The sequence below is a fragment of the Nannospalax galili genome, unplaced genomic scaffold (assembly GCF_000622305.1).
Source record: "Nannospalax galili isolate Female #2095 unplaced genomic scaffold, S.galili_v1.0 scaffold262, whole genome shotgun sequence".
Taxonomy (NCBI): domain Eukaryota; kingdom Metazoa; phylum Chordata; class Mammalia; order Rodentia; family Spalacidae; genus Nannospalax; species Nannospalax galili.
Window position 1 is genome coordinate 850543 of NW_008348083.1, and position 22711 is coordinate 873253.

Below are 22711 nucleotides of genomic sequence, written 5' to 3' on the forward strand. Positions count from 1 at the left end.
ATTTCTCCTGCCCCTCAGCCTTTTAATTTTTAATCCTGACCCTCTTGACCTGTTCTTCAGAAAATCAGAAACCTGAAATCAAGCATGTTGAGGGAGATCTTGGGGTGTGTCGCTGCTGGATCTCAGGAATGGGTTTGCCTTCATCCTCAGTATCTCTCACAAGAGCATCTGGGTGATAGTTAATCAGTGTCCCCTGCACCTCATGCCTCACCCCAGTCTTTTTAATTAATTAAACCTTGCCTTCTCTAGTACCCTTTTGTTTTAAGATGGTGATGTCATGACCCCCATGCATGCTTTCTTCCCTATAGGCCATCCCGGAAACGCAGATCCCTTGGAGAAGTGGGGAATGTGACGGCTGCCATGCCCACTCTCCCAGATTTTCCTAACATCTCTTCCACCATCACACCTACGAGCCAGGAGGAGCACAGGCCCTTTGAAAAAGTGGTTAACAAGGAGTCCCTGGTTATCTCTGGCCTTCGGCACTTCACTGGCTACCGTATCGAGCTGCAGGCGTGTAACCAAGACTCCCCGGAAGAGAGGTGCAGTGTGGCTGCCTATGTCAGTGCCCGGACCATGCCTGAAGGTAGGGCTGCCTCCCTCTGGGCTGGCACCTTACAGGATGTGAGACCCAGTTGGCCATGGGCGAGCCCCCCCACCCCAGCACAGATGTGTTTCTCTCTCTCTGATTTATTTATTTTTGTTTTGTATATCTGAGTGTTTTGTCTGCTATGTATGTAAGTTCACCACATGTGTGCAGTGCCCTCAGAAGAGGGCACTGGATCCCCTGGAACTGGAGTTATGGATGGTTGTTGGCTATGTGGGTGCTGGGGGACCAAACCCAGGTCCTCTGAGAGCAGCCAGGGCTCTTAATTAATGAGCCATCTCTCCAGCCCTAACGTGCCCAGCCTTGTCAGCTTTTTTTTTAAATTTTTTATTTATTTATTTATATTTTTTATGTATACGAATGTTTTGCCTACATGTATGTCAATGCACCATGTGTGTACAATGCCTACAGAGGCCAGAGAGTGCATTGAAGCCCCTGGAACTGGAGTTATGGACAGTTGTTAGCTGTCTTATGGGTGCTGAAAACTGAACCTGAGTCCTCTGCAAGAGTAACCGTAACTACTGAGTCATTTCTCCTGCCCCTCAGCCTTTTAATTTTTAATCCTGACCCTCTTGACCTGTTCTTCAGAAAATCAGAAACCTGAAATCAAGCATGTTGAGGGAGATCTTGGGGTGTGTCGCTGCTGGATCTCAGGAATGGGTTTGCCTTCATCCTCAGTATCTCTCACAAGAGCATCTGGGTGATAGTTAATCAGTGTCCCCTGCACCTCATGCCTCACCCCAGTCTTTTTAATTAATTAAACCTTGCCTTCTCTAGTACCCTTTTGTTTTAAGATGGTGATGTCATGACCCCCATGCATGCTTTCTTCCCTATAGGCCATCCCGGAAACGCAGATCCCTTGGAGAAGTGGGGAATGTGACGGCTGCCATGCCCACTCTCCCAGATTTTCCTAACATCTCTTCCACCATCACACCTACGAGCCAGGAGGAGCACAGGCCCTTTGAAAAAGTGGTTAACAAGGAGTCCCTGGTTATCTCTGGCCTTCGGCACTTCACTGGCTACCGTATCGAGCTGCAGGCGTGTAACCAAGACTCCCCGGAAGAGAGGTGCAGTGTGGCTGCCTATGTCAGTGCCCGGACCATGCCTGAAGGTAGGGCTGCCTCCCTCTGGGCTGGCACCTTACAGGATGTGAGACCCAGTTGGCCATGGGCGAGCCCCCCCACCCCAGCACAGATGTGTTTCTCTCTCTCTGATTTATTTATTTTTGTTTTGTATATCTGAGTGTTTTGTCTGCTATGTATGTAAGTTCACCACATGTGTGCAGTGCCCTCAGAAGAGGGCACTGGATCCCCTGGAACTGGAGTTATGGATGGTTGTTGGCTATGTGGGTGCTGGGGGACCAAACCCAGGTCCTCTGAGAGCAGCCAGGGCTCTTAATTAATGAGCCATCTCTCCAGCCCTAACGTGCCCAGCCTTGTCAGCTTTTTTTTTTTTTTTTTTTTTTTTTTTTTTTTTTTAATCTGGGGGGCAGCTTTAGCTACCTTTTTTTTTTGGTCACTTTGCTATCACAGAGATCCACCTGCCTCTGCCTCCTGAGTGCCTTTAAGGCATGTACTGCCATGCCTGGAAAAATTTATCCAGTTATTTTTAATTTTGTGTATGTGTGTTTTGCCTGTACCCATGTGTGCAATGCCTGTTGAGGCCAGAAAAAGGTATCAGATCCCCTGGAACTGGAGTTATAGACTTTCTTAGCTGCCGTGTGGGTGCTGTGAACTGAACCTGGGTCCTCTGAAAGAGTCACTAGTGCTCTGAACCACTGAGCCATCGCTCCAGTCTATGAGTTTGATATGTATATTCTCTGATGAAGAAAATGAATATGGGAAAACTATGTAGCCATCCTATCCAGGTCTCTTAGTTGTTAAATGGCAAGGGTGGGATTTAATCCAAGAGATCTATCTGAGCCTCTAATTGCTTCTTACAGCTAAGGCAGATGACATTGTTGGCCCTGTGACCCATGAAATCTTTGAGAACAATGTTGTACACTTGATGTGGCAAGAGCCAAGGGAACCCAATGGTTTGATTGTGCTGTATGAAGTAAGCTATCGGCGGTATGGTGATGAGGTAAGGGTTCTGAGTTGTGGTGTTATATGACACTATTTTTAAGGAGATGTGAACAAATGTCCACTCACCCAGATAGGGACCAAAGTAAGGGTATCACTGAAGTACAGCTTGGTGAACGAGTGAGTTTTATTGGTGTGACTTACAGGAGTACAGGTGAGGGGTTACCTACAGGAGCAGAAACGACTCCAAGATGGCTGCATTGTCAAAACCCACTCTAGTATGGGTGACAGCTCATGAAATCAGGAAACTTGGCCAAACTGCACCACCTGCAGGCAGCTCAACAGCTTGGAAGGTTTCCTTTCCTTACCAGTCCTTATGTAGCCCTGGGGCAAGAGGGGCCCTGTTCTGCTAAGTGTCAAGAACTTCCTGAGGCTTGTGGTTGTTTACTTCCTGGGTCTTGATGCACCTCCCTCTAGGTTCCCTCCGGGTGGGATCTTGGAGCTTGCTGTACACCACTTAGGCAGGAGCATTCAGTTTCCCTTGTTACCTCTGCTTCCATTGCGACCCCAAGCTTCCCCCATCACCCCGTCAGATGCTATGTTATTACAACTCAAAGCTTTGATGTCTGCCTTTCCAGGAAGATGAATTAGAAACGCCAATTTATAATCTCTTATGGCTTTCATCACTTAGAAAGTTTTTGTTGCATTTATTTATTTATTTATTTATTTATTTATTTATTTATTTAGCATGTGTGTGTATGAGTGTGTGTGTGTGTGTACCATAACGTGTGTGAAGGTCAGAAGACAACTTTCAAGAGTTAGTTTGCTCCTTCTACCATGTGAGTCCAGGGATTCAACTCAAGTCTTTAGGTTTAGCAGCAAATATCTTATGTGCTTAGCCAGCTCACAGACCCAGTCTATCATATTTTTACATTGCTTTTCAGCTGTGTCCTCCAGGCTGGGTGATGGCTGCCCACATTTGTGTCCTTCCTGACAAAATGAGACTCATTCCACTTTAGAGAGATTTATCTGTTTGTGAATGAATCCCAACTTTCAAACATCCTTAATGTACCAGATAGTACATTAGCTGATGTGCCAATGCAGCGGTTGTAAGTGGTGGAATCCAGTAGGAAAATCTGAAGCAGGATCTAAGCTACCAGAGGGCGCACTGAATGTGACACTTGGTGTCTCATGTACTATATTTTATCCCAGCTAAGGTGTTACAGTAGGCTCCCTTATGGCCCATTAAGAAAGAAAACAATGCTGTAATTCTAGTTGTGAGAAGGCTTTTATTTTGGAAATATCACCTGTGAACACATTTGGGGACTAGTAAGGTGCAGTCTATACTCAGAGTGTCCCAGTGAACTCAGTAATGAGCCTTATGCTGTGTACGTCTCTGCCTCCAGTCGTGATTCAAACTCAAGACCGATATTCTTTTGTAGGAGTCTATAGGTGTATGTGTGTCCTATATATATGTGTTCGTGTGTGGGTGTGTGTCTGTGTGTGTGTGTGTGTGTCTGTGTAGGCCAGAGGTTGACATTAGAGTGTCTCCCTCAGTTGGTCTCCATCTTACATTCTTCAGCAGTTTCACTCATGAATACAGGGTACTTAGATCATATTTATGCCCTACTTCCCCCTCCTAGTCCTCCAGGCCACCCCCTCTTGCTAAGTTCATGCCTCCTACTCCTCCTTCTCCTCTTCTTCCTTCACTTTTCTTCTCTTTCTCCTCTTCTTCCTTTGTAACCCTCTGAGCCTATGTAGTGCTGCCCCTATGCACATGGGTGTGTGGCCATCTACTGGAGCATAGTCAAACTACCAGTGGCCAACCACTGAAGAAAACTGACTCTTTCTATCACCTGCCAGAAGCTCCTCAGGTAGGGGGAAGTGGCTTATGACCCCCCCCCCGTGCTGGAATACTGACTGGCTTGATCTTGTGCAGGTCTTATGCAGGCAGCCACAGCTGCTGTGAGGTCTGAGTGCAGTGACCCTGTCATGTCCAGAAGACACAGCTTCTCAGTAGTCCTCTCTGCTTCTCTTACAGTCTATCCTCCCCTTCTTCCTCAATGTTCCCTGAGCCTTGGTGGGGTGAGGGTGTGATATAGAGGTCCCAGTTATGGGTGAGCCCATCTTATTTTTAAAGACACGTTCTCTCACTGAACCTGGGGCTCACTGATTGCCTAGACTGGCAATCTTGTCTCCAACTCCTCAGTCCTGGGGTTCCAGGTGCCCTGCCCTGCCATGCCTGACTTTTTATGTGGGTGCTGTAGATTGGAACTCAGGTCCTCATGCTTGTTTGGCAAGCACTTTACTGGGTGAGTCATCTCCCCAGGCCCAGGCCCTACCTCCCCAGGTTTTGTTTTGTTTGGTCAGGCTGGGCTCTATAGGCAGAAAGAATATAGCTAGTTTTATATATTTGCAAATGTATTCACATATATTTTATTTTAGTATACTATCTTTTTTTTTTCGGTCTTTTTGAGACAAGGTCATCTGTAGCCCCAGCTCTATCTAACTCACAGAGATCCACCTGCCTCTGCCTTCCAAGTGCTGGGATTAAAGGCATGTGCCACCATGCCCAGCATTATTCTGTTATCTTTTTAAGACTCATTTTTATTTATGTATGTACACACACATACATATGAATGTATGTCATATGTGTAGATACTCACAGAAGCCAGGAGGGGCATCAGATCCCCTGGAGTTGGAATTACAGGCAGCTGTGAGCTGCCCGACATGGGTGCTGAGAACTGAACTCAGGTTCTTTGGAAGAGCAGCAAGTGTTCTTAACCACTGACCCATCTCACCAGCCCCCTTCACATGTATTTTGGTGTCCATTGAATCATATTCATGAGTTGTTTCCTTCTGCTTAATGGTGTCTCTATCCATATTGCCTTTGCAACTATAATTCATAATAGCTATATAGGCATAGCATGTAACTGCGTGACTGAACTATCACTTATTTTTCAGACACACTCAACTCTGCCATTGTAGTTTGAAGGCAATATGAACCCCTTGTAAATGTGATTATGTACCAATAAAACTTTATTTAGACAAAGATGGTGGACCAAGTTTGACTTGTGTGCCAGAGTTTGTCTTAATTCTGAGGGATTATAACAAATTGATTTCATGAAACTTTGGAAGTTCTAGTAGAGTGTTAAAACATCTTTGTGAGTAGGTAGACCTCCTCTGAACCCCTTCTTTTCTGGACCACTCAAATGTTCTCTTTAACAGTGAGGACATGGAATAAGGACCTCGTGGCCTGGAGGCCAAATCTGCAGCCTCTTTTTTTTTTTGAGATTTGATTTTTATTTATGTGTTTGTGTGTGAGTTGGTGTGAATGTATGACAGATATATGTAGTGCCTGTGGAGGCCAGAAGAGGGCGTTGAATCTGCTGGAGCTGGAGTTACAGATGATTGTGAGCTTCCCAACATGGGTGCTCTTAACCATGGAGCCATCTCTTCAGTCCTTGTTTTTTAAATCCACTTTGCAAAGAGTTATAAAGTGTGTTAAAGAGCTGGGAATGGTGGCACACGCCTTTAATCCCAGCACTTCAGAAGCAGAGGCAAGTGGATCTCTCTGAGTTTAAGGCCAGCCTGGTCTTAGGGCTACATAGGGCTATCCCCAGACTAGCCAGGGACACACAATGAGACCTTACTGCAGAGAACAAACAAACAAGAGTTAAAGAGGAATATACAACTACTGTTTATTTTCAGATATTTTTTGTGTGCTTTTGGTTGGTTTTCATTATGAGTTTGTTGTAGGTAATATACATCTTATTTGGAATGCAATTTAGAGTCTCGGATCACTAGCTTGAAATGTTTCAGTCATTACTGCCGTGTAACAAACTGCCCAGAATGGTGCTGCTTTAAAACAGTGGGCTTTCAGCTCTTCTCTCAGGGCTATCACTGGATGGCTCTTGTCCTCTGGGCCTTTCTGGGGCTCAGGTGGAGACACATGGGGCGTCCTCCGAGGGATTCTCTCTTGGTCCAGCAAGCTAATCTAGGTAAGGAAGTACGTGTCCAATATACAAGCTTACAAATGTCCACTGACTAAAGAAAGCCCATGGCTACTTCCAGAATCAGCACAGGAAGAGCCTTCCAACCTAGCCTAGTTGGTGAGTCCTAGGTCAGAGAGTAGAAAACAGAAGCGGAGGGCGAAGAGATGGCTAGTGGTTAGGAGCACTGGCTGCTCTTGCAGAAGACCTGGGTTTGGGTCCCAGCACCCACATGGCAACTCACAACCATCTGTAACTCTAGTTCCAGAGGATCCAATGCCCTTTTCTGGCCTCCATGGTACACGCATGTGGTTGCACTTACATATATGCAGACAAGACACTCATACGCATAAAAAAATAAAAACGAGAGATGGTTTAGTGGTCAAGAGCACATATTGCTCAGCACCCTTGTCAGATGGCTCACAACTGCCTGTAACTCCAGCTCCAAGGGATTCATGGCAGTGAACAACCATCCACAACTCCAGGGTATCAGTTCCCCTTTTCTAGCCTCTGCAGGCATTGCATCATGTGGCGTACTTACATACATGTAGACAAAAGTCATACACTTAAAATAAAAATAAATACATTTTTGGAAAAAAATTTTAGATAAGGGCTGGTGAAATGGTTCAGTGTGTGTGTGTGTGTGTGTGTGTGTGTGTGTGTGTGTGTGTGTCTGTGGAGAGCACATGTCTTTCCATCACATTCCCTCCTTGCTCACCACCTCTGGAGGTGGGTGGGGTAAATAACTGCCGTCAGAGATTGCTTTTCCCTTTGCCTGGTTAGCAGCTCTCCTCAGTTTCTATATTGGTTCATTTGTCCTTTTCTACTTGGTGACTCATTCTGTTTAGAAGAACCTTAGAACTGGACTTCTGTACCCGCCTCCTGCCGCCTGGCCTGGCCTGGTTGACTTATTTCTTTTCTTCTTATCATCACATGATAAAGCACGGGAGTTCTTACATTTTCTTTCTCTTCCCCACCCTCCTCCCCTGAAAATTTTTCCAGCCGGGTTCTCTGCATATGCAATTAGCTTTAGATATGTTTTGGAAAAGTTTTGCAACTTCAGGTCTGGTGATTACAGGTTTGACCGACTTATTCCCCAGGGAACCTGGCCTCTTTCCTAATGAGCTCTGGGTTTATCTCTGGCTGCATGCTTATCATGGGGTGTGTGCCCCTATTTATTTATGTCCTATCCTAATAGATCTTTGGGTGGATGCCAACTCCTTTTTTTTCCTTTTGCCTCATTTTGTGTTTAATATAATTGAAGGCTCCATTAATGCCTTTAAAAAGTAGGTGCTAAAAACAACCCCAACACAAACTTTTAAACATATATCACTTATCTAGGGAAATAAATCAACTCTAAATGTTTATTAGGAATCTGGTGAAAGAGATAGAGTATTTTAAAAAATTGATTCCTAAGTGAAAAAAAAAATTTTTTTTTTGGTCTTTTTTGAGACAAGGTCTCTGTGCTGAATAGCTTTAGTGCCAACTTGACACACCTGGGTTAAGGGAGCCTCAATTGGGTAATTGCCTCTATTGGACTGGCCTGTGGCCATGTCTGAGGGGCATCTTCTTGATGAATGATGTGGGAGGACCCAGCCCACTGTGGGTGGTGCCACCCCTGGGCAGGTGGGCCTGTGTTGCATAAGAAAGCAGGCTGAGCAGGGGTCAGGGGAGCAAGCCAGTAAGCAGTGTTCTTCCATGGTCTGTGCTCTAGCTCCTGCCTCCAGGTTCCTGCCCTGAGTTCCTACCTTGGGCTCCCAGATGAAATGTGACCTGGGAGATGTAAGATAAATAAACCCTTTCCTCCCCAAGTTGGTAGTGGTCAGAGTGTTTTGTCACAGCAATGGAGAAACAAACCAGGATAGTCTCCCTGTAACTACAGCTGGCCTAGAACTTGCTATGTAGACTGGGCTGGCCTTGATCTCATGGAGATCCGCCTGCCCTGCCTCCTGAGTGCTGGGATTAAAGGTGTGTGCCACCACCCTCGTAAATTTCTTTCTTTCTTTCTTTCTTTTCTTTCTTTTTGAAAAACTTTTTATTGAATTTCTGTAAATTTCATACATTATATATTTTGATCATATTTAGACCCTTCCCCATCTTCACCCCTCTTATAGCCCCCCCACCAGGTTTGATGTATTCTGTCATATATGTTGACATATCGAGCCAAGTTTGTGACCACAAATGTCCTCCAGTGTGGGGGCTTTTTGTTTTTGTCTTTTTGAGACAAGGTTTTGTGTATTCCACGCTAGCCTCCAACTCCCTATGTAGCCAGTGCAAATGATGATGACTTTGAATTCCTGATCCCCTGCCTCCACCTCCACATGCTGGATGACAGGCATATGCCACCATACCTGACTTATTCAGTGCTAGGGATGGAACCCAGGGCTTCATGAATGCAAGGCAAGCACTCTCCTGACTGAACTGCAGCCCCAGCACTGCCTTCCAACTCTTTATGAAGATGTTTTAAAAAAAAATCAAAAGAAAATCAAAAGCTAACATGATGGGAAGGAGGAGTATTTTTTATTTGTTCACAGACATTGAGCCTGTGGCTCTGTTTGGTTCTGAGGAGGCTAGGAGATGTGGCAAATGACCTAATCCATGAAAGTCCTTTCATTCCCACCTGGTTCTGACTTTGCTGGATTCCTGGACAAAATATCCTAATGCGAGATGGGCAAAGGAGTTTTGGAGCCAAACAGTTTGTGTTTGTTCAAGGACTGGTCATCATGTCTTGTGTGACTTTTCCTGCGTAGATATGAACAGATGTCTGTTCACCCCAGATAGGGCACTGATGACAGACCAGCAAAGCATTTCAACCCAAGTTTAGCCTGGGGAATTAGTGAGTTCATTCAGGTTTCTTATAGAAGGGTGGGGGACTAAAAGACAGCTACATCACCAAAAAGCCTCACCCCAGCACGCTGACAGCTCATGAAAGCTAGTTCCCTGAGCCCCTTGCACTGCTTGTAGGCTCAACAGGAGAACACTTGGCTAAGCTGCTCCAGTGAGGGACTGGGGGTATGACTCAGTGGTAGAGCCCCTGCCTAGAATCTCCCAATGACAGGCTGGGGCAAGACTCAGTAGTAGATCCTGTGCCTAGAATCTCCCAGTGAGTGGCTGAGGGTGCAGCTCAGTAGCAGAGCATTGACCTGCAATTTACCAGTGAGTTTGGAGATCAGCTTGAGCTAAGTGAGACTGTGTCTCAAACCAAAGCAACACTCTTACTCTGCTCACACATTAAACACTCAGCCAAACAAAAGTTACTCAATTTTTAAAGTCTATGTCGTGTCAAACTCTGATTCTTCTTCCCCTCCCTCTTATCCTCTGAATGAGTGTGACACTCATCTGGGATGGTTGTGCCCAGATGTGCAAAGCTCAGATAGTCACCTTCTCTTTTCTTCTAGGAGCTACACATGTGTGTTTCTCGGAAGCATTTTGCCCTGGAACGGGGCTGCAGGCTGAGAGGGCTCTCCCCTGGAAACTACAGTGTTCGAATCCGGGCCACCTCTCTGGCGGGCAATGGCTCCTGGACAGAACCCACCTATTTCTACGTGACAGATTACTGTAAGTCTCCATGACAACTTCAAGTGGTTGGATATGGATTCAGTGATATACGCAGGGTAGAACATTTGGAGAATGGCCCTGGTGAAGCTACCAGTGTTGAACAAGTCAGGTCCACCAGAAACTGTGGTGTTACCAGCCCTGAGAATGTGCCTGCCCTTCCTCATCTGTAAAGACAGTACTCCAGATTTGCAGATTCTATATTCTGAGATTCAACCAACCACAGATCAAAAATACTAGGGAAAAGATGGTGCTGGGAGAGATGGCCTAGTGGTTAAGAGCACACTGTTCTTGCAGAGGACCCAGGTTTGATTCCCAGCACTCACATGGTGGCTAACAACCATCAGTAACTCCAGTTCCAGTGGATCCAACATCCTCTCCTGGCCTCTTCAGGCATTGTATGCATGTGGTGCATTTACATACAGGCAGGCAAAACACTCATATATATAAAATAAAAGTAAATTTTTTAAAAATGTCTTAAAAAATGCTAGGGAAGAGAATTATATCTTGGGGTTTTAGAGTCAGTTCAGCTCTTGCAAAGAACCCGAGTTTGATTCCTAGCACCTACATCAGGCAGCATACAACCACCTATAACTCCAGCTCCAGGGAATCTGACACCCTCTTCTGGTCTCTATGGATACCCACAAACATGTACACAGACACACACATACAAATAAACAAAAATCTTTTAAAAAAAAAAAAAGGACAATAGCCCAATGTGGTGATGCATACTTTTAATCCCAACTCTTGGGAGGCAGAGGCGGGTGGATCTCTGTGAGCTTGAGGCCAGCCTGGTCTACATAGTGAGTTCCAGGACAGGTGGGGCTACAGGGAGACCCTGTCTCAAAAAAAAAAAAAAAAAAGCAAGAAACAACAAAAAAAGAATTCCATCTGATGTTTATAGACATCCCCTTTATTGTTATTCCACAAAAAATGCACACTGTTTTTATTGCATGTGCATTGTCCTAGGTAGTAAGCATCTGAGGGGCACCTGAGGAATGGCAGGAGAAGTTAACCTCTGACCTCCACATGCACATACACGTGCATACACATCTGTACACATGTGCACCTTCAGCCCTTGTACACCCTGTGTTTTGTACAGGGGCCATTCTTGCCATAGCTGTAGTGGAACTGAGCCCTGGCTGGGACTGAGACCTTGTGATTCTGTTGGTTCTGTAGAGAAGGAGTGGGCAGAAGTAGGATATCCAGGAGCAGCAGGAAAGGCCAACATGACTCTCAGATTCTACTGCCTAAATGCCCTCCTCTGGGGCTGGGGAGATGACTTAGTAGGTAAAGTGCTTGCTATGTAAGCATGAAGACCTGACTTGGGGTGCCAAGCACCCACACAAAAAGCTGGGTGTGCACACATACACCTGTAACCCCAGCTTGCGGAAACAGAGACAGAAGGATCTCTGCACAGTCAGCCTAGCCAATCAGTGAGCTCCACGTTCAGTGAGACACCCTGTCTCAAAACATAGGTGGAAAAGAGTTAAAGAGATAGCTCAGAGGGTTAAGAGCCTGGGCTGCTCTTGCAGAGGACTCGGGTTCGGTTCCCAGCACCTACATAGTGGCTAACAACCATCTGTAACTCCAGTTCCACAGGATCCAGAGCCCACTTCTGGCCTCCACAGGCATCACATGCATATGGTACACTCACATACATGCAGGCAAAACACTCATACACATAAAGATAAATAAGTAGATACAAACAAAGATGGAGAGTGATAGAAGAAGACACCCAATGTGGCTCTCTGGGCCTTCACACACATGTGCATACTCATACATACATGTACACAGATACACAAACATGTACCTATATATATACTACATGCACATAAAAAATAATAAGGGTTGGACATGGTGGTACACATTTTTATCCTAGCACTTGGGAGACTGGGCAGGCAGATCTCTGTGAGTTCGAGGCCAGCCTGGACTAGATAGTAAGTTCCAGGCCAGCCAGGGTTACATAGTGAGACCCTGTCTCACAAAACCAATAATAATAATAAGCAGCAGCAGCGTATGCTTTAAAAATGAATTGTCATGGTAAATAGGCTCAAGATACATTGCATACATGTAAGAAAGAAAGAATAAATAAGAGAATTTCTAAACAATGATAATAAATAAATCCCCTGACTTGATTTCCAGAGAATACTTCTCTTTTCCTCTGTTAAAGAAGGAAGGAAACAGGAACACACAAAGCCATGTGACCAGAACATTTCCATTTCTTGTGTCCTATTCAATCACCAAATATTTACAAATGCGTTCTGTGAGCTAGCAGGAGCAAGGAAGCACTTTGTTGTCAATTCTGGGGGAAGCTCTAGGTGGGATTTCTCAGGACATAACTGGCAACTTAAATAATGAGTTCTAGAGAAGACCTGACTCACAGGCTGGGGAGATGGCTTGCTTAACGAGCATGAGAGCTTGAGTTTGATCCTCATGTAAAACTCATGTGAAAAACCTGGGTGTGATTGGTGGTGAACACTTGTGTTCAAAGCACTGGGAAGGCAGAGATAGTCGGATCCCTAGTGCTTGCTGGTTCCCAGCACCCACAATGGGTGGCCCACAACTGCCTGTAACTCCAGTTCCAGGGGATCTCATGCCCTCTTCTGGCCTCTGAGGGCATTGCACTCATGTGCATATACTCACATACAAACACATACACATAAATAAAAAAAAATTTAACTTATTTTTTATTTTATGTGTATGACTGTTATGTCGGCATGTGTGTAAGTGCACTGGTGCTATGCAGTGCCCTTGGAAGATGGCAGAGGGCATTGGATCCTCTGGGACTGGAGTTACAGATGGTGGTTAGCTATCCCATGAGGGTGCTGGGATTTGAACCTGGGTCTTCCACAAGAGCAACCAGTACTCTTAACTGATGAGCCATCTTTCCAGCCCATAAAAATATTTTTTAAGAAGTACCTGAGTTTGTTTTCTGGCTTTCATATTCTAGCACATACACATGCACCTATACCTATATACAAATGTGCACCTGTACATAGATGCATACACCCATGTGCACATACATACCCATGTGCATGTATACACACACACACACACCTAAAAACTGATTGATGCTGCACAGGTTTGAATCCCCTCTCTGCCTGGAGCAGCTGTGTGGCCCAGCCTCCACCCCCTTTTGGTCTGAGACTTTTATATACGATATAATGTGTTTTGATCAAATCCGTGCCTTGTTACCTCCCCTCCAATTCCTTCCCTTTCCTCTCTCCTTCCAATTTTTTTTGTGTGTGTGTTTTCACTTTTGAGTTCACTTAGTGCTGCCTGTATGCCCATGGGTGTAGGACCATCTACTGGAACACCCTAATCCTTGAAGAAAATGGACTCTCCCTCCCCTAGCAGCCATCAATCGTCAATAGCTCCTCTGACAGGAGTACTACTTCATGAGCTCTTCCCCCATTGATGCTGGACTTTTGGCTGGCTTGACCTTGTGCAGGTCTTGTGAGTGTATTCCCAGCCTCTGTGAGTTCATGTGTGCAATGACTCTGTTACATCTCAAAATAGCCCAGGGTTTTGTTATATACATAGACTGGCCTTGAACTCATGATCCTCCTGCCTAAGCCCTCCTGGGTGCTGTGCTTACAGGTGTGAGCTACCATGGCCAGCTTTTAATGGTGTCTTTTTTTTGTTCATTTTATTTTATATGTAGGAGTGTTTTTGCTTGCATGTATGTAAGTGCATCTATGTCATGCAATGCCCATGGAGGCCAGAAGAGGGCATCAGATCCCCAGAAACTGGATGGTTATCAGCCACCTTGTGGATGCTGGGAACTGAACCTGGGTCCTCTTAAAGAACCATCAGTGCTCTTAATCACTGAACCATCTCTCCAGCCCTGGTATCAATACACTTTGATGCTGAACATGTATCTTCTTATTCTATTGCAGTAGATGTCCCATCAAATATTGCCAAAATTATCATCGGCCCACTCATCTTTGTGTTCCTCTTCAGTGTTGTGATTGGAAGTATTTATCTATTCCTGAGTGGCCCTCACAGTGTCTGCAGAGGAAACAGCACTAAAGCAATGTCAGAAGATCTGCCACTGAGGAATCTGCCTGGTCCTCTTCATATCCATCCCAAGTGATGGGTGGCCCAGGGCACAAGGTTCTGTATATGACTAGCCCTGCTTCTCACAAAAATGAGCCAAGGTGCCACTTCACACAGTAACCAATGAGGGGGTAGATTGCTTCATTTCTTCATTTTGAGGCAATGTTGACATGGATTCAAGATGGCCTAGGAATCGAATCCTTCTGCTTCAATCTTAGTGTTGGAATGAATTAGGATGAGCTACACTGCAACTGGAAGAAAACTGATGCATACAGTCATCTGAGAGAAAGAGGAGAGAGAGAGAGAGAGAGAGAGAGAGAGAGAGAGAGAGAGAGAGAGAGAGAAAACAAGAAGTGGGATGTATCTGTAAAACCTCAAAGCCCATCCCTGCCCCAGGACATACTTCTTTCCACATGGCTCTACCTCCTAAAGGTTCCATAACCTCTCCAAACAGCACCATCAGCCGGGGACCAAGTGTTCAAACACATGTGCCTGGGTGAGGGGGGGCAGCTGAGGCATTTCATAATCAAACCATAAATGTAAATATTAGTTGATTTTTGTTTATTGTTTTAGGTAGCTTATGAACTAATGGGTATCATTATGATATATTTATATGTAAATATCATTGAACCTTGCTCTTATTCACCCCTTCTATGCCCTGTGTCCCTCCTCACCCATACTTCGCTGCTCCCTATCCCCCTCAGAAATAGTCCCCCTCTGTTTTGATATATATAATATGTGATACGCATATATGTATGTGTATGTATGCATAAATATAAATTCCATATATGTGAAAGAAATGATACACTTTGTCTTTCTCCTTCCCGTTTTCCTCTCTTGTTCTACCCTCTTCCCTCCCTTTGACCCCATTCTCTCTCCTCATAGTCTGACATCTACTGTCATATCATATATAGTGATATTGGTCTTTCTGAGTCTGGCTTATTTTGCTTAGCGTGACAATTCCATGTTGTTTTTTCCAGGGTCTTGCTATATAGTCTTGAACTTGTGGTTGTCCTGCCTTAGCTTCCCAACTACTGGGATTTCAGTTGTGCACTACCGCACCTACTAGGGCACACTTGGCTTGACTGATTTTCTTTGCATTAAAGAGTAAGGCAGGGGCTGGAGAGATAGATCAGGCCAGTGGTTAAGATCACTTGCTTTTCCAGAGGACCAGAGTTCAGTTCCCAGTACCCATGTCAGCTTGTAACTCCAGCTCTAAGGGACTTGACATCCTCTTTTGGCCTTCAGAATTACCTGAACACAATGATGCCCTGCAGCAGCTGGCTTTTTTGTTTGTTTTGGGTTTTGAGTTTTGGAGACAAGGTCTCCCTGTGGCCCTAGCTGGCCTGGAACTTGCTATGCAGACCAGGCTGGCCTTCATCTCACAGAGATCTGACTGCCTTTGCTGGGATTAAAGGCATATGCCACCACGTAGTTGAGTTTATTATACAACCCAGGACCTACTGCCTAGACAATGATGCTGCCTACTGTGGACTGGGCTCTTACATAAATTAGCAGTCAAGACAATGTCCCACAGGTTAGCGTGATGTAGGCATTACTCATTGAGGCTTCTCATGCCAGATGACTCTAGACTCTTTCAAGTTGAAAATTAAGGTGAATCAAGACACTTATTATTAACATTTTCACCCTTCACTTTCTTTAGGTTGGGTAAATGAAAGAATAAAGCCATTCCTGATTTGTAGTATTTGCCTATTTCTGGTGTCCAGTTCTAAGACTGACAGAATGCTGTGGGAATCTCAAACTGGTGTGTCTGTCTCTTCCAGGCAGCCGGATGGGCCAATGGGACCACTGTATGCGTCTTCAAACCCAGAGTACCTCAGTGCCAGTGATGGTGAGTGCCATGTGCTTCCCTGTGGGTGGTCATCACTATCAAGTCAGAGGGTTGGTTAGCCACAGAGAGACTGAGAAAAGCCCCCTTGTGTGTTTGAGTTTGCCCACCTGCTCCTGCAGGTGATTGACACTTTCACAATCAGATAGGTTGATATAGCCCACTTGGGACTTTTAGGTTGGAATGTAGGGCTGAAAACCTCATGTCACAGCCATGGGAGTGAGGATCTGGGGACAATGTGGAGGGTCAGGCTGGAAATTCACTACCAAGTTTGCCGTCCAGGCTAAGAAGGTGGGATTTGGAAGCCACAATGAGAGACTAAGATAAGAAGTAGAGACATGGGGTTGGGGAACTGGCTTGGTGGGTAAAGTGCTTACTGCCTAAGCATGAGGACTGAGTGGGGTTCCCCAGCACCCACAAAAAAAAGCTAGATGTAGTGATGTGCACCTCTAGTCCCAGTACTAGGGAGGCAGAGATGGTTGGAACCTGGCAGCTCACTGACTAGCCAGCCTAGCTTCATCAAGTGAGCTCCAGATTCAGTGAGCGACACTGTCTCACAAAAGAAGATGATAGAGGAAGACACCTGATGTCGACCTCTGGCCTCAACATGTATACACACACATACAGTGAGTGCACACATGTGCAAGCATATACAAATGTGCAAACATACACACACAGACAAAAAAGAAATGGAGATAGGATGGGGCAGGTGGGAGTTGGGTGAGTACTAGGGAGACATCTACTCATGGTGTCAGTTGAATGGAAGTTGATGCTGATGGTCAGACCTTAACACAGACCATGCTGCCCCTGACTGTACCAAATTATAGTGAGTGACCTCCAGGGAGAAGGCATGGCTGATCCTCAAGGCCTCTGTTCTATGGCAAGTTCTTCTTTAAAATGACCCTTGAAGGTTGGCCTGGTTGACCCTTCATAGTGTACCCTGTGTAGTTCCTAGCAGCTTGGGAGGGCTTCAGGATGTCCACTTGGACCAAAGCAAACCACAGGACTATGGCAGAGTCCAAGGGGTGGGGACAGAAAATACACCCCTTTATTTGGCATAATACTTGTGCCAAGTATTATGAACTTTTTAAAATTCTCAGTCTATTTAAAAAATTTTTTTGATTTATTTTGTGTGTATGAGTTTTTTGTCTACATGTATGTAAGTGTACCATGTGCATGCAGCGGCCAGAGGAGGGCACTGGATCCCCTGGAACTGGAATTATGATGGTTGTTAGCTACCATGTGGGTGCTGGGAACTGAACCTGGGTCCTCTGCAAGAGCAGCCAGTGCTCTTAACCACTGAGCCATCTCTCCAGCCCCTTCCTAGCCTATTTTAACTTCCTTTTGTCCCTATGTTTTTGGTACCTTGCCAAGACATCTCCAGTGGGAAGTATATTAGTTACTTTCCTTGTTGCTCTGACAAAATGCCTGAAAAAAAAACACCTAGCGGGAAGAAGGGTTTATTTTCGTTCCTACTTTGAATGTATAGTTCATCATGGTGTGGAAAACACAGTAGCAGGAGTGGGAGGTGCTGGTCACATTGTATCAGTCAGGAAACAGAAAGAAGAATGCTGGTGCTCAGCTGGCTTCCTCCTTTTTATGTTTTATTTATTATTTTTATTTTATGTGTATGAGTGTATTGCCTGCATGCATGTGAGTGCACCCATGTCATGCAAAACCTGAAGAGGTCAAAAGAGGGCATCGGATTGCCCTGGAACTGGAGTTATGGATGGTTGCTAGCCGCCATGAGGGTTCTGGGAATAGAACCCATGTCCGCTGCAAGAGAAGCCAGTGCTCTTAACCGCTGAGCCATCTCTCCAGCCCTGGCTTTTCCTTTATATTTAGTCCTGGACCTCCAGGCAAATGGAATGGTGCTGCCCACATTCAGGGTGGGTCTTCCCTCCTCAGCTAACCTAGTCTGGAAATTGTCTCTCAGACATGCTTCAAGGCTTGTCTCCTAGAAGATTCTAGATTCTGTTAAGTTGGAAGTCAGTATTATCCATCATAGGAAGTGACATCATTCAGTAGCAGGGATCTGGAATCTAGATAGGAAAGATGAGGACACAATCTCAGTGCTTCCCAATCAGGATTCTAGAACAGGTGTGACTCAATGCACAACCTTTGCCATCCCTTCTATGGGGGCAAATGCTTGTCCTTTCTAGGCTATGCACGCAATGTCCAGAAGGAAGTCTTTGATCACAAAATAGATATTTTGGGGCAGTTCAAGCAAAAGTTGGAGTGGGAGGTAGCTGGCAGTCCCCTCAGTAGATCGGCTAAAGATGCTGTATAGATAAGTGAAAAGTAGTGTTTCCATGTTCTGTGTACGTACCGGATGAGTGGGAAGTGCCTCGAGAGAAGATCACCCTCCTCCGAGAGCTGGGGCAAGGCTCCTTCGGCATGGTGTATGAGGGCAATGCCAAGGACATCATCAAGGGCGAGGCAGAGACCCGTGTGGCTGTGAAGACAGTCAATGAGGCAGCCAGCCTCCGAGAAAGGATCGAGTTCCTCAACGAGGCATCCGTCATGAAGGGCTTCACCTGTCACCATGTGGTGAGTCTGGCTGGGAGAAAGGCTTCGTTTTATGTGCCTTGACTTACTTTGCCACTCAGGACACTGGATGTAGACCCCTTTCCACCTTCCATTCTGTTAAAGTTCCCATCCTAAAGAAATGGGGAGGGGGATCCTCCTTATCCATTCCATCTTCTTCCAGCTCACTCTATCAAACCAAACTCCATCACCGTCCTGTCTCTTTCTAGAATCCTCCATTGCTCTCCATCGATCCATTGATTTCTGGATTCTTCAATCTCTTTCTGCTAGAAGAATCTTTTTCTGACTTATCTGAGCCACATGGAGGTGCACCCATTCCCCTCTGTCCTCATCCCTACTCCCCATGAAGCCAGCACAAGCCCTCCCTACCTTTCTCCTCCCACATGGACCCTTTATTTTATTTATTTTTGAGACAGGGGCTCCCAGTAGCCCCAGCTGGCTTTGAATTCCCTATGTAGACTGGGCTGGCTTCCATCTCACAGAGATCTGCCTTCCTCTTCCTCCTGAGTGTTTGGCTGACAGGTATGTACCACCACCATGCCTCATTTTTACCTAGGCACTAGAGATTCAACTCAGGTCCTCATGCTTGTGCTGCAAGCACTTTAACCATGGAGCCATCTCCCCAGCCCATTGGTGTGTAATTTTTTGTTTGTTTTTTTGTTTTTTGGGTCTCCCTGTAGTTCCAACTGTCCTGGAACCTGCTATGTAGACCAGGCTGGCCTTTTCTCACAGAGATCCACCTGCCTCCTGAGTGCTGGAATTAAGGGCGTGCACCACCACGCCCAGGTGGCCCTTTATTTCTTGTTGAGTCCCTGGTGTCCTTTCATCCTTTCCAGGCAGATTTAGGGGCACCTTTTATGTGACTTTCCCTGCAGTAAAAAGAGGTATTTGGCCTGTTAGGTGAGGCAAACAGACAGCTATTCACCTCAGATAGGGTTCTGCAAACAGACCAAAGAAAGGGTTCCACCAAAGTCCAACTTGGTGAACCAATTAGTTTACTTGGTATGGGTCAGAGGTATCTTACAGGAACATGGATGACTAAGAGAGCACTGCATCATCAAAAAGCCCACCCCCAGCATGGGTGATGACTCAGGAAAGCTGGAACCTTGGCACTCACTGCACAGCTTGCAGGCAGCTCCAGGATCAGAGTCTACTCTCTTTAGAAGTCCTTACTGTTTCTGTAACCTTGGGGAGGTCTCTTGTGAATCTTGTAAGTTTTAGGAACTTTGTGGGACTTGTGAGTTGTTTACTTCCCAAGTCTTGTAAGTTTTGGTTACTTTCCCTAGTCTTCCTGAGCCTCCCTCCAAGTGGGGATGTTTCAGTTCAGAAGAAATTGCTACATATCAGTGCCCTTTCTGTACTGGTGTGGCCACAGGTCCCCGACCCTCTTCATAGATACTCCAGTGCAGGGGACACAGATCCCAAATAGATATGTGACTTGAATGTTAGGAGAAAATGCTGGGATAAATTGGAGAGGAGGGGAGAAGGGGGAGGCAGGAAGGGAAACAGAGGGGAAAGAGGAGAAGGGAGAGGAGAATGTAGGGGAGAGAGGGAGAAGGAGGAAGGACAGAGGAGGAGGGAGGGAGAGGAACAGGACAGAGAAGGGGAGGGAGAAAGGAGGACTGGGTATGTTGAGCAGTCTTAAAAGAATGTGAGACTGAACAGTATGTACATGGTAGGGAATAGGCAGAGGGGGACAGGAAAGGCAGAGGTCTGGAGGTAGGAACTTGCCTGATATGCCAAGGCACATTAAAGAGGTAAGATTTGCTTGCATTATCCTATATATGGGTGGCTCTTTGTGTTCCCCCATACTAAGGCTAACCATGGTGTATCTGAGCATAGTCTTGTGTGTGCTCTGGGCACCAGACAGAGAGCCCATAGTGAGTTGAAATCATCTCATGGACCCTCATTCTACCACCTCCATGCTTGTTTTTTTAGGTCCGCCTCCTTGGAGTGGTGTCCAAGGGCCAGCCGACACTGGTGGTGATGGAGTTGATGGCTCATGGAGACCTGAAGAGCCACCTCCGTTCTCTGCGTCCAGAGTCTGAGGTGAGCTGCCTTTAGGTCCCTGGCAGGACACCTGCTCCTGCTTTTCAGTATACTGTTGTAACTAAATGCAACCCCATGTTTTGACTTTAGAATAACCCTGGCCGCCCTCCCCCTACCCTACAAGAGATGATTCAGATGGCAGCAGAGATTGCTGATGGCATGGCGTACTTGAATGCCAAGAAGTTTGTGCACCGAGACCTGGCAGCTCGAAACTGCATGGTTGCCCATGATTTCACTGTCAAAATTGGAGGTGTGTCTTAGAAACCTCTCTCTCTCTCTCTCTCTCTCTCTCTCTCTCTCTCTCTCTCTCCCCCGCCCCCGTGTGTGTAGGTGTGGAGGCTGGAGGAGAACCTCAGCTGTTGATATTCAGGTACTGTCCATTATTTTCCCATTTTTATTTTGAGAATTTCATATGAATATTGTATATTATATATGCATTATAAATACATTATTTCTATCCCTTTAGTCCCTCTCCAACTCCTCCCATGACCCCCCCACTCTCTCTCAATCTTGTTTTCTTGTCTGATTACTATTTTTACATATACAAACATTTATAAATATACATATAAAATACACTGCATCCATTTGGTGGGTCTCATGTACATGTGTTTAGGGCTGCCCACTTGGGATTAGTTAGCTATCAGGGAGTTCACCCCCAAAGAAAACTGATTCTCCTTCCCTCAGCATCCATTGTCTTTTGTTCTTCACCTTGAGGTGGGACCCCATGAAACTTACCCCCTCTTCCATCTTGGCACGTCAGCTGGTTTTGTCGTTATGCAGATCTATCTTGTTAGACTACCATACTCTGGAAATTTCATTGGTGTGGCTTCCCTATCATGTCTCCCTATTTGAGACAGTCTCTCTCACTGACTTGGAACTCACCAATTAAGCTAGTTGCTGTCCAGTGACTCTCAGGGATCCACTATTTTCTCCTCCCCAGCACTGGGATTACAAGTATGTGCTACCAACCCAGTTGTTTTGTATATGGGTTTTGGGGCTTGAATTCATATCTTCATGCTTGCAAATCAAGCATTTAACCAACTGGGCTGTCTCCCCAGACTGGGAACCTTTCTTTCTGCATCAGTGTATACCACCCAGGTTGAGTTTGATTTTGGAAAGAAGTTTTGCATAATAAGTTGTGAGATCTTTTATGATAGTTTCAAGGGACAGGATTTGGGGTTTGGACTCCATCCTCCAACTGTCAATGATACTTCCCCTCCCTTGGTCAGAAACAGGAACCTGAAGCAGAAACTACAGACAGACACTGCTTGCTGACTCTCACAGGTTAATGCTTAGCTACCTTTCTTATACACCCCCCAAGGGAATGGTGCTGCCCACAGTGGGCTGTGCCCTTCCCCATCAATTAACAATCAAGACACTCTCCCACAGACATATCCACATGTTAGTCTGATTTACATAATTCTTTAGTGGAGGCTCTTGTATTCAGGTGATTCTAGGCTTTGTCAAGTTGACTGTTAAAGCTAACTAAAATAATTTCTGACAGGACCAGAAGGTTGAGTGTGAGAATACAGAGGAAGAAGACAGCAGAAGCAGATGCTAAGAGCCTCAGTGGGTGGTCTGGGGTTGTGTGGACAGGATAGATGTAGAGGGGACTAGGACAGAATGAGCTGTGAAGTTGTACTGAGAGCTGAGAACCAGATCTGTAACACTTCACAAGTCATAGGAGGTCACCTTACCATTCTCCTACAAAGCCAGTGGGAAGCAAGAAGGGACAAGATCCTATTAAAATCCCCAAAGATATCCCCCTATGTTAGAATTGGGAACAGATAGGGAGATGATCCTATTTATGATCCCAAAAAGATATTCTACATGAGCAATGGGAGTCATGAAGGAGCTTGGCACTGTTTGTGTGCTCCAAGGACATCAGCCTGAATGAACTACGGGAAGTCAGAATGGACATGATTCTGTATTTATGATTCTAAAGACATTTAACATTAACAGTGAGTGAGGAACAAAACAGGTGTGGTGGCACACATCTGTATCCCAACACTCTGGAGGTGGAGGGAGAAGG

The 22711-nt window shown here is 45.6% G+C and overlaps 1 protein-coding gene across 1 annotated transcript in view; it reads left to right on the forward strand.

The window, feature by feature from the left end:
• The window catches only part of Insr (insulin receptor), a 178729-nt gene that overhangs the window by 142285 nt on the left and 13733 nt on the right, over positions 1 to 22711 (forward strand). The window contains exons 12-20 of the mRNA XM_017800993.2: positions 309 to 583; positions 2547 to 2686; positions 10016 to 10175; positions 14075 to 14170; positions 15909 to 15914; positions 16018 to 16086; positions 18389 to 18633; positions 20569 to 20679; positions 20770 to 20929. Of these exons, the coding sequence (XP_017656482.1) occupies positions 309 to 583; positions 2547 to 2686; positions 10016 to 10175; positions 14075 to 14170; positions 15909 to 15914; positions 16018 to 16086; positions 18389 to 18633; positions 20569 to 20679; positions 20770 to 20929 (1262 nt within the window). The remainder of the gene's footprint in view (positions 1 to 308; positions 584 to 2546; positions 2687 to 10015; positions 10176 to 14074; positions 14171 to 15908; positions 15915 to 16017; positions 16087 to 18388; positions 18634 to 20568; positions 20680 to 20769; positions 20930 to 22711) is intronic.